Raw genomic sequence first — 11,163 nt, 5'->3', positions numbered from 1 at the left:
CTCCCAAAGGAGCCAAGGCAGCAGACAGTCCACCGCTTCCATGTTCCCGGGGATGCCGGCAGGTGGAGGTTCCCCCGGGGGCAGTGGGGATGGGACTCAGAATTCCACTGGGCCCGTCTATTGCTGGGGCCAGGAGGGGGCTGCCTCAGTCCCCGGAGTGAAGTCAGGCCTTCCCGGCCCCAGAGGGGTTCTGAAGGAGAACCAGGCAGGACTGGACGTGAGGTGGAAAGGAAGGACGAGTCTGTCTGACCCGGCACAGAGGCGAGGTGGGGAGCCCCCCGACCGCTGCTGCGGACAGTCCCCCAGATGGAAGCTGGAGACCAAGGCACCCGCGGACTCGGACTCGCTGAGGACCCGCTTCCCGGTTCAAGGTCTGTGTCCCCCCAAAGGGCAAGGGGGCCCCGGGGCCTCTGCTGTCAGGGCAGGAGGGTCCCCATGACCAAGCACCTCCTGGGGTCGGCCTGCTGGTAGCATCTCAGGGTGGGGCGGGGCGCCTAGGATTCGGCCTAAGAATTCTAGGGTCACACCTGCCCTGCAGAACGGGGAAGCTGCCCCCCGTGGGCCGGCGCCCTCCCGCCCCAGCAGGAGCCAGCCGCAGCCCTGCGGCTGCTTCGGGCTGACTTCCCCGCGCTCCGGAGCCGCTCTCTCCCAGCACACAGGCCCACTGGTCTCGCGTCAGGCTGCCTCTCCGGGAGGGTCGGCTCCGGGGCAGGCTGCGCGGCCGCAGGGCACGAGGGCGGGGCGGGGCGGGGCGGGGCGGGGGAGCCGGGGAGCCGGGGGACCGAACCGCCGCCGGAACTGCCGCCTCCGCCGCCGCCGCTCCCGGAGGACCCGCTGGGGAGGGACGCAGCCGCGGTTCCGGTTCCGGCCCCGAGGAGCCGCGGGGAGAGGAGGAGCGGGCGTCCCTCCGGCCAGGTAGGGCGCCCTCCGCCCCGCGCCACCCCCCACCCCCGCAGGTGGCCGGGGTCGCGTGCAGGGACCCGGCCGGGCCGCCGCTCCTGTGCCGCTCAGGCCGCTCCCCGCTCCCCACCCTGCGCCCAGTGCGGGGTGCACCTGCTCACCTGGGGGCCGGGTTCGGGGGTGCACCTGCACACCTGGGGGCCGTGACGGGAGGGCCAGCCGGGTGCGGGGGTGCACCTGCACACCTGGGGGCCGGGGTGGGCTTGACGGGAGGGCCAGCCGGGTATGGGGTGCACCTGCATACCTGGGGGCCGGGGCGGGCGTGACAGGAGGGCCAGCCGGGTGCAGGGGTGCACCTGGACAACTGGGGGCCGGGGTGGGCTTGATGGGAGGGCCAGCCGGTGCGGGTGCACCTGCTCACCTGGGGGCCCTGACGAGAGGGCCAGCCAGGTGCGGGGGTGCACCTGCACACCTGGGGGCCGTGAGGGGAGGGCCAGCCAGGTGCGGGGGTGCACCTGCACACCTGGGGGCCGTGACGGGAGGGCCAGCCGGGTGTGGGGGTGCACCTGCACACCTGGGGGCTGGGGTGGGCGTGACGGGAGGGCCAGCCGGGTATGGGGTGCACCTGCATACCTGGGGGCCGTGAGGGGAGGGCCAGCCGGGTGTGGGGTGCACCTGCATACCTGGGGGCCGGGGCGGGCGTGACAGGAGGGCCAGCCGGGTGCGGGGGTGCACCTGGACAACTGGGGGCCGGGGCTGGGATGGGCGTGACAGGGGAGGGCCAGCTGGGTGTGGGGGGGTACACCTGCACACCTGGGAGGCTGGCCCCCGTGTGTGGGCCAGGGGCTCCGGTTTTGGGCAGTGACCGCAGGGGGCCAGGTGCTTGGAAGGCCCTGGGAGCAGCCCCCTTCTGGGAGGCCGGGGAGACTGTGATCCAGACTGAAGACTTTGCTGGGAAGAGAAGGGGTGAGGAGTTAGAGCCCTCATGTGGGGAGATGTTGTGCCAGGGGCCCAGGTGGGAGCATGGGGGCGGTGGTGGGAGGTGACCACCCGGACCAGAGGGCCCATGCCCCGGCACCTACCCTTGTCGAGGCCGACTCAGTCGTTGGAGTGGACGCCAGACTTGGGATTGCAAGCCTTATCCCTCCAGATGGCTTTTTTTTTTTTTTTGGATAATTTTTCTTCTTTTTTTTCTTTTTATTTTTTATTGGAGTTCGATTTGCCAATATATAGCATAACACCCAGTGCTCATCCCGCCAAGTGCCCCCTTCAGTGCCCGTTACCCAGTCACCAATCCCCCGCCCACCTCCCCTTCCACCACCCCTTGTTCGTTTCCCAGAGTTAGGTGTCTCTCATGGTTTGTTATGGCATTTTTGAGACGGCTTTTGACTTCCTAATACGGATATGGGTTTAAGCATGTGTCTTTCCCTTTCAGTGTTTTGATTTGAATGTAGTGTTCATGAATGCAGCGTGAATGTTTTAAGTCTGTCACTTAAAAACATAACCTTGAAAACAGCCCCCGAAACCCGCAGGCATGGTGTTGAAATGAATGCCTTCCGCCGCCAGGAGAATGCGGTCCACTCGCACCCAGGCCACTGAGGCAGCAGACGACAGAAAGTGCTGGGCTCCACTTTATGTTCAGGCTCTGAGGGGCAGGCTGGCGTCGGCCCATCAGGTGCCATTTTATTCATTTCGAAACCAGCCACCTTCGTTTGAATGCAAGTATCACTTATGAAGTGATCTTTGTCGTGGGGCTCCCTGGCGAGCACCAGGCTAATGGTGCTGCAGCCGTTGGGTCCCCCTTGCGTGCCGATGGTCCCTGCACTGGCTGTGCCACAGTCTTGTTATTACATGGGGACATGAAGGCTTCCACACGTGAAGAAACCAGGAGGAATGGGGCAGACGCCCAGGTGTGTGTTGAGGGAGACCACAGGTGCAGCGCTGCGTGTTGGGCAAGGCTTCCGAGAGGCCCACGTGCGCTGGTGGTCTGCCCTGGAGTCTCACAGTTAAGGTAACAATGGTCTCTGCCACGTCTCTGGCCGGACACCTGCAGCTGGGGCAATCTGAGTGTGTCCCCGGGGGGAGGAGGGGACGCTCTGTTTCCCAAAATGCGGGTTTCTGTGCTGTTGGCTGAGGTTCTGTTGCACTGCTGCACAGTGACGCTGCTTCTCCCGGGCTGGCCCATGTGCAGAGACCAGTTTTGTGAAGTTGGGCCATTGAGACAGAAAGCCCCATGGCCTCACTGCATGTCCTTGGTGGCCGTGTCTCTCCAGGCTGTGCTGCTAGGGGAGATGGGGAGCCAGCCCTGTGACCAAATGAGGCCCCATGATCGGAAGGTGGGGTCTCTTCCTGGGCGTTCTGGACCTGGGGGTACCTCACAACTAAAGTAACTTTTAATTTGGGTAAATATCACCACAGTCCCCTCCAGAGAGGCTGCGCTGCTTATTCTCCCACAGAACGTGTGGGAGGATGGGGCCATCCCTTCAGAGCGGCTTGTGAGTCTCTCAGGTATGTGACCCCCAAATCACTTGCTCATTAACAGAACAAAGCTAAAGTCCTCAAGGTCAGGGGATTTGGGCCCTGCCTTGAGCAAGCCAAAACATCAATCTCTTCAGGGTAGACTGTGGTCTCCCTGCCAAGTACCTCCTGGCGAGCACCACCTGGCGAGCACTTCCAGGCGAGCACCTCTGGGGGAGCATTGAGAGGGCCTCTTCTGGGCATCTATTCCTGGAACTACCCGCTGTGAGTTCAGGTGCTGGCACCTGGCGGCCCTTCCTTCCCAAATTGGCTTTCTCTGCAGGTGCGCAGTGTCCAGGCAGCAGGGCTGATGTCACTGTCGACACAAACTGTTTAGGAACCAGTAGTTCTAATGAATAGAAGAATGCCATTCGCTGCTGGCTGTTTGCTCCTATCGCTTGAGAAATCAGAGCTATAGATAGTTACAAACACCCTGTAGATCCACCATCCAGAAAACTTTGTTTTTTGTCTTTTGTGTGTAGAAGAAAATACTAATGCTGAAGCAGAAGCATCTCCAGTTTTAAAAAATAAATGGCACCAGAACCAGCTCACTGAGGGGCTCGCGTTCAAAGCATAACCCCCCGTTCTGGCAATTCTTATTGCCATGGAGCTTGTTTGTTTTGTTAGGTAATTATAAAGTGTTGTGTGTAATCTGTTTTTAAATTAAGAACAGAGAACAAAGCTGTTTGGCGCACATAACAAACAATAACACATTAGTTTCCCCCTGTAGCAAGTTACTGAGAGAGAGAGAAGTGTGGATCTGTCAGGGAGCGAGCCTGCTGATGGGAAAGGGGCCTCGCCCTGTGTCCCTGGGGTGGGGGGTGGAGGGCAGGGGAGGCGGAGCAGGAGGGAGGCATCTGGGGCACTTCGGGCCCCTGCCAGGGTCCTTCCTCAGCGTCTTTGTTCTGCTGAGCCTGCAGGAGGGGCACAAGATGTACGGCTTCTGTTTGACAGTGTGGTGGGCCACCAGGCATCCCACTAGCCCGTAGCACTCAGAGGTGCCCTCTGGCCCGGGAATGCCCTCTGCCTATGGGAATGGTGGGTGTGTGGTCCTGAGCTGATGTGTGCTTCGCTGCGGGAGGGATGGTGCAGGTTGGGCTCTGTCCCTGACCTGGAGGCTAAGCAGCTATGAATTTTTTGTGTATGACATGGGGTCAAAGGTGATCTCTTTGTTTGCTAAGAGGGTGGTAGGTGAGGTCATGAGGCCCAGACTCGTAGTTTGAGAGGTGCCTTCTCACTGTCAGGGTCGAGTGGTACTCATGAGACATGCCTGAGGAGCAAGTGTGCGCACTCATGTGCTTCAGGTCATGGGGCCCAGAAGGGGGCAGGGCACTTGCCCAGGGAGAGAGGCACGGTAACCCCTGAAGGAGCTGTGCAGGTGGGGATTTCAAGCCAGGGTGAATGGCTGTGGCTGACCTCCAAGGCTACCCTGACTCTGGATACACAGGAGGCAGAGTCCAGGGTAGCTGGCAGGCTCCTGACCTCTGGAATGGGGCTGAACTTCGGTTATAAACTGCCATCCTTGCAGAAGCCATGTGGACAGTGTGCACCCATTCGGGTCATGTCCCTGTGAGGCCATGTCCCAGAGTAGGACATGGGCACAGAGCCAGAATGGCCCTCAAAGGCCAGAGCTTCAGACAGACCGCAGGAAGCTGCCTGGCTCTCCCTTCTCTCGGCGCTCAGGACATTCCAGTAGGTGGCTGGCTAGCCACAGCCTCTCCCAGCAGGCTCTCCCATCTCTCTGGCCACACTGGGCTGTTATTTTATCGTCATGTTAGCCGGGGGAGAGGGAGGAATCATGTCTTAGCCTAAACCCAAGCTGACACTCTTGGGACACATATGTTCACTTTATTTGAGACTCTTCAGGCCACCTCATTGCCAAATGCCCTCCCTGTGGGAAGCATGCAGAGCAGGAGCGAGCCGCGAATCTGAGCTCTGTGTGCCAGAGGCTCCAGGCTTTGCCCGCTGGTGGACAGAGAATGGGTGCTTGGCGGCCCTCGGGACTTACTCCTCTTTGCACGTGATTTCCCAGCTCAGATTTTATTCAGAATTTACTTTAAGGGCATTGAATTTGCTTTTCCTTGGTTTTACCAAATTTAGTTGTTTTAGAATCTCATATATTTTGCAAATTCCTGTTTCAGGACGGCACCTGAAATACCTGGATGAAGCCAGGCAGACCCCATCTGGCCAGGTGTCCCACACACTGCTCTGTGGTGGAACAGGTCTGGTGGCAGTAACCTGCACTGCTCCTCTCTCTTTGGCCCCGCCCCAGGTACCCAAGTGGATGTCTATAGGTGTGACGCTGGGCCACCTGGCCATGTCCTTCTGGCGCCTGCGCTGTGCTGTGGCCTCCCGCTGGCCGACTCCCTTGAGACGCGGAGGAAGCAGCCCCCTACACACGGCCCCAGCCGCCTGTCCTGACAAGAGCGCCCCTGTGTTTACCCGCGCCCTGGCCTTTGGAGACAGGATTGCTCTCATCGACCAGTATGGCCACCACACATACAAGGACCTTTACTACCACAGCCTCCGCCTGTCCCAGGAGGTGTGCAGGCTCCGCGAGTGCACTGGCGGGGACCTCCAGGAGGAGAGGGTCTCCTTCCTGTGCTCCAACGACGTCTCCTATGTGGTTGCACAGTGGGCCTCATGGATGAGCGGAGGCATTGCTGTCCCCCTCTACAAGAAGCACCCCCCAGCCGAGCTGGAGTATTTCATCCGGGACTCCCGGAGCTCCGTGGTCCTTGCGGGCCAGGAGTACATGGAGCTCCTGCGCCCAGTGGTCAAGAAGCTGGGGGTCCCACTGCTGCCTCTCTCGTCCACGGTTTATGGTGCGGCGGCCGAGGAGCCTGGGGAGGGGAAGGTTTGGGAGCGGAACTGGAGGGACCGTGGTGCCATGATCATCTACACCAGTGGGACCACGGGGAGGCCCAAGGGAGTCCTGAGCACTCACCACAACATCAGGGCCATGGTGAGTGCTCGCGCGCCTCATGCTGAGGCCTCCTGGGTGGTGGTCTGCTTGCCTTTCCTTTCCTCTGTGGTGCCATAGCTGCCACTGTTCTGCCGACCCTCCCTGACGTGTGTGGCCAGAAGTGACCGCAGCCCTGGGACCCATGGGCCCACCAAGGCATCCTCAGGGCTATGCAGCAAGTGGATGGCACTGTGGCCGTGCGCAATGGTGAGGGTTCCAGAGACAGCACCAAAATAGGCCTGACCTGGGAAACCCCCGCACAGGACTCAAGGATCTTGTTCCGTGGCCTCGGTGTCTCAGCCAAGCTCCCCAGCTGCTTTATTTACCTATAACTTATATCCTTCCTCCTTCCAAAAAATATGAGTATGTGCGAGCAAGACTCTTGTATGCTTGGAGCAGTAAAATAGAGTCTCAGAACCACAAAGATCAGGTATGAGGTCAGTGCCCTTGGGTCTCAGGCTAGTTCGGTCCCCTCCATTGGGGTAAACTGAGTCCAGGCTGCAGGCAAGGCACCATTGATAGGTCTGCTCTGTAAGGAGACAGAGAAGACACACTTGTCCAGAGAGACCATCTGCTGATTGGTCTCTGCAAGGGGGTAAGTATGTCACATGTGTTTGCCACAGCAGTCACTGAGGCATGCGGGGCGCCGTCCTCACTGGTACTTTGCAGAAGATTCCACTGGTCACATTTCACGCTGCTCCTCAGTAACAGCTAAGCATATGGTAGAAACCCAACTCTGGGTTCTGTGACCATTCAGCTGGGATGAGGGAGGCACCAGAACCAGACAGGCGGTGCAGGGTGGGTGATTGGGTTCAAGTGTGGACTCTGCTAAGGCCCAGGATCCCACGGGCGGGCTGGAGCACCTCTGACTGCCTGGCGGTAGAGCCAGCAAGATACGTGGAGGACTTGGGACACCCCCCTCCCATCTAAGCCCTGACCGTGTCCAGCAGTGTTCTTGGATGTGGGAGTCTGAAAGTAAGCCAACACACCCATGGTCACATGACCACTGTCACCCTCAGAGGCTGAGAAGGGCAGGGCACCAGAATGTGAGCCTCCCCACTCCTCTTCCTCACCGGCCTGCTGGCTTCCTTCCTTCCCTCCTGTCTGAGGTTGTGCTGTCATCCCACAGGTGACGGGGCTGGTCCACAAGTGGGCGTGGAGTAAACACGATGTGATCCTGCACGTCCTCCCGCTGCACCATGTACACGGCGTGGTAAACAAGCTGCTCTGTCCCCTCTGGGTGGGGGCCACCTGTGTGATGCTCCCTGAGTTCAATGCTCAGCTGGTAAGTTGGACTAGATGCCCCACTCTGCAGTATAGACTTTGCCAGCTGTGCCAGTCCCCTGTTGCTGCTGGAACAAATTATCCCAAACTAGAAGAGCTTAAAACAACATACGTTGATCCTCTCAGTTCTAAAGTCAATTCCATGGTCTCGTGGCATGAAAGTTGGGGTGTGGGCAGGGTTGCTTGCGCCTGGAGAGGCCTTTCCTTGCTGCCTCCAGCCTCTGACACCATTGTGCCCTTTTGTGGTAGCTGCCTTCCCCCTGCTCTGCCTGCCTCCTATAGACCTTGTGATCACATCAGACCCACCTGCATGTCCAGGGGACCCTCCTTTCTCAGAAGCCTTACCTTAAACCATGTCTGGAGAGTCCCTTTTGCCACATGAGGTGACATGTCCATGTGGACTAGATGGGACGTTGGGTCCATTGCTCAGCCAAGCACACCAGCTTTCCTTTGTCCTGGAGCAGGAGGTCCAGCCGGGGGCTCTCTTGCTCTTCTGGTATGCCCCCCAGCACATTGTCCCCACCACCCCCCAGCCGGGCTAAGCAGCATGCAGTGATTAGGGTGCCACTGTGCAGGGAGGAGAGACCTGGGTCAGATGCTGACCTGCCGCTGGATACTCTGTGAGCCTATGTCACCTCTGTCGTGGTCAAGGCTGGGCTCTGCACAGAGTGCCCTTGCTGAGGTCTGCACGCACGTGTCCTGGGAAGAGCCACTCCGCAGGGAGGCCGTGAAGCACAGTGCTTTGAAAGAGACCTGAGATTTTTGTTGATTTTCACTATAACTTACATGGTGAATAGAACTTTTATTCACAGGTGAAAGGTTGAAAAGGAGGATGTGGAAAAAAACCTTTGTGTTCAGGTCTCCATACTAGTTCTCAAATCACAAAATGGCTGGATTGCCAAAGCAGAGAGTACAGGAAACCACAGGCCCGGGCCCCTAGTGTGCACAGGCTGCATGAGTTGGTGGCTGTGCAGGGGCCATCCAGCAGGGTGGACCATCCCCACAGAGTGGACTGTCCCCAGCAGGGTAGACCACCCCCAGCAGGCAGGGACCAAGTACACACTGCAGCCGGTGCTCACCTAGCACTCCAGCTGTTTTTTTTTGTTTGTTTTTTTTTGTTTTGTTTTGTTTTAATTTTTATTTATTTATGATAGTCACACACAGAGAAAGAGAGGCAGAGACATAAGCAGAGGGAGAAGCAGGCTCCATGCACCGGGAGCCCGACGTGGGATTCAATCCCGGGTCTCCAGGATCGCGCCCTGGGCCAAAGGCAGGCGCCAAACCGCTGCGCCACCCAGGGATCCCTACTCCAGCTGTTTGAAGGCTCTCTGCCCCCTGGAGGGTCTGTCTGATTCTCTGCCCAGCAGCTCGGAGCTTGCATTTTGGTCACCTGTTACTTTCCTCACAAAGGGGCCCTGGGAAGCCAGAGTCCCTGGTCTCCAGCATCAGCAGCATTCAGCAGCATCCACCTTCCTGTCTCCTGGAACAGGGCAGGGATCAGGGGCTTAAGCCTCATCACTTCCTGCAGAGCTCTGGGCTTGTATGTACATGTTTGTCTGTGAGCGTCTGTCCTTTATTTTTTGCATCCATTAGCAAGATGTATTCTAAGGTATCAGAAAAGCCTCAGATTATTTGTGGGGCCTGGAAATGCCAGACATTTTGTCTGTAGAAATTAACAGTGGTTACTGCTTTGCTTTACAGGATTTCGGCTCAGGATTGTTTTCATAGGTGCTGCACTTTCAGACACTGGGCTTAGTCTAGGCCTCTATTAAGGAACCCATTTAGAGCTGTGGCCAGGTTTCTGTAATGGTATTAGACGACCTGGGGTCCTGGGCTCTACAGGTCACCCCACTGAGCCCAGTGTGGCTCTCCATGCCCTGTGATGTGGTCTGGTGAGATGGCAGTGATGTGAAGACAGGCAGGAAGGTGGGTGGGTCGACAGCCTGCTGTCACCACCTGAGGGACAAAGTATGGCTATTGATTAGGCTGAGTCTCTCCTGCATCTGTATGGATTCCTGGGGGCTGACTCCCCAGTGTCACCACACGTCATAGAGGGGGCGATTTCCACCAAAGGCACTAAATCAGGGTAGGGCTGTGGGACGGACCTGTCTGCTGGGCAGAGGCTGTGCCAGACAGATGAGGTAGGAGGATGCCCCAAGAACCCCAGTCATGTGAGGTCAGGGCTCTGAGCACTGAGACCACTGCTCCCAGGGGCTCAGCCATGCAGGCTGCCAGGTCACCCCCTGCCCAGGACACCGTTTCCCTTGGTTAAACATGCTGCCCTGGGAGACCAGTGGCCCCAGAACAGGTTCATTCTGGGATCTGGAAAACGGGCATCTTGGTGAGAGGTGGAGCGTGGGTGGTACTTCCAGGCAGTGTGTGTGTCAGGGTGCCTACAGTTATGTAGGCCTCAAATGGGGGTCTCAGGGGCAGGGCGTGCACAGGAACCGCAGGACCCGACAGCAGCTGTTTTCCTGCCTCTGCTCTCTGGTTGTGGGGTGTCCTCACTGCCCACTTTTGGCCAGAGTAGCTTCACAAGAACCTCCTTCTGTGTTGTTAAGGATTACAAAAAAGAATGAGTAGTGGTTTGATCCTTGGGGTCATTGCTTTAGGCCGATTCAGCCTTGCCTGGAGTGCCCAACCTGCCTAGCAGCCCTCCAGGGCCAGGACCTAACCCCAGCTTTCCAGTCCTGGCCACACAGCAGGCCATGTGGGGAAAGGGTGAGTGACCCTCACACTGCTGCAGCCAGGGGGTCTGGGGCCCCAACTCATTAAATTTTAAAGCTCCCAGGGGTTCCTGGGTGCAGCCTGATTTGGGAACTGCTGTCTGATCTGTGCTGTGACATCTCACGGCAGAGCAGGGCCCAGTGGTCTCTCTGCCTCAGAAATGCTTTTGTGAATAAAAGGGAGGGCCGAGGAGGCTTGTTTTCTGCAAGGAATCCCCCAAATGTGCAGTTTTTAGTTTATGGATGCGTTGGGACAGCATGGAGGAGACACTGCTGCTGTAAATGTCATGCTTCAGGACAGCAGCTACTGCCTCTGCTGACTTGGGTAAATTCCGAGACAGGCGTCCTTAGGAGGCAGCATCTGGTAGATGTCCTCTGTGTGCTGGGGTCACATGCCAGCATGAAGGTCTGTAGGACTGGTCAGCACCCTTCATTTGGCTGACCATGTGCTCCATCCTTCCTTTAGCCTCATGTGGGAAGCCTGGGGACCACGTGTACGGCCAGTAGAGAAGGCCTGGCCAGGACCATGGGACCCCGGAATGGATGGACAGCTCATGAGCCCTGCCCTCCCTCCTCTCATGCCAGGGCAGCAGGTGAGGGATGAACCCCCTCACGGTGCCTCCCTGGGAAGTGGTACAGTGGAAGTCTGTCCCGTTATGTGCCCTCTGGTCCACGTATTGCTGGTAACAGGCAGGCCCTGGGTGGGCAGGGTAAGATCTGGCCAAGTTCAGGGTGTTGTCAGGACTCATCAGGCCGGGAGTCATGTAGGCC

The 11,163-nt window shown here is 58.3% G+C and overlaps 1 protein-coding gene across 2 annotated transcripts in view; it reads left to right on the top strand.

Moving 5' to 3' along the window:
- Nucleotides 1-788: 788 nt before the first annotated feature.
- The window catches only part of ACSF3 (acyl-CoA synthetase family member 3), a 50,544-nt gene continuing 40,169 nt past the window's right edge, over nucleotides 789-11,163 (top strand). Inside the window, exons 1-3 of one of the 2 annotated variants that reach the window (XM_041770897.1) lie at nucleotides 789-915; nucleotides 5,690-6,382; nucleotides 7,512-7,667. In XM_041770897.1, the coding sequence (XP_041626831.1) occupies nucleotides 5,702-6,382; nucleotides 7,512-7,667 (837 nt within the window). In that variant the 5' untranslated portion in view covers nucleotides 789-915; nucleotides 5,690-5,701. Of the gene's footprint in view, nucleotides 916-5,558; nucleotides 6,383-7,511; nucleotides 7,668-11,163 lie in introns of both variants that reach the window. The other variant, XM_041770896.1, reaches the window with a different exon arrangement.

This window comes from Vulpes lagopus, chromosome 10 (assembly GCF_018345385.1).
Source record: "Vulpes lagopus strain Blue_001 chromosome 10, ASM1834538v1, whole genome shotgun sequence".
Taxonomy (NCBI): domain Eukaryota; kingdom Metazoa; phylum Chordata; class Mammalia; order Carnivora; family Canidae; genus Vulpes; species Vulpes lagopus.
This window is presented reverse-complemented; position numbering and strand designations above follow the sequence as displayed.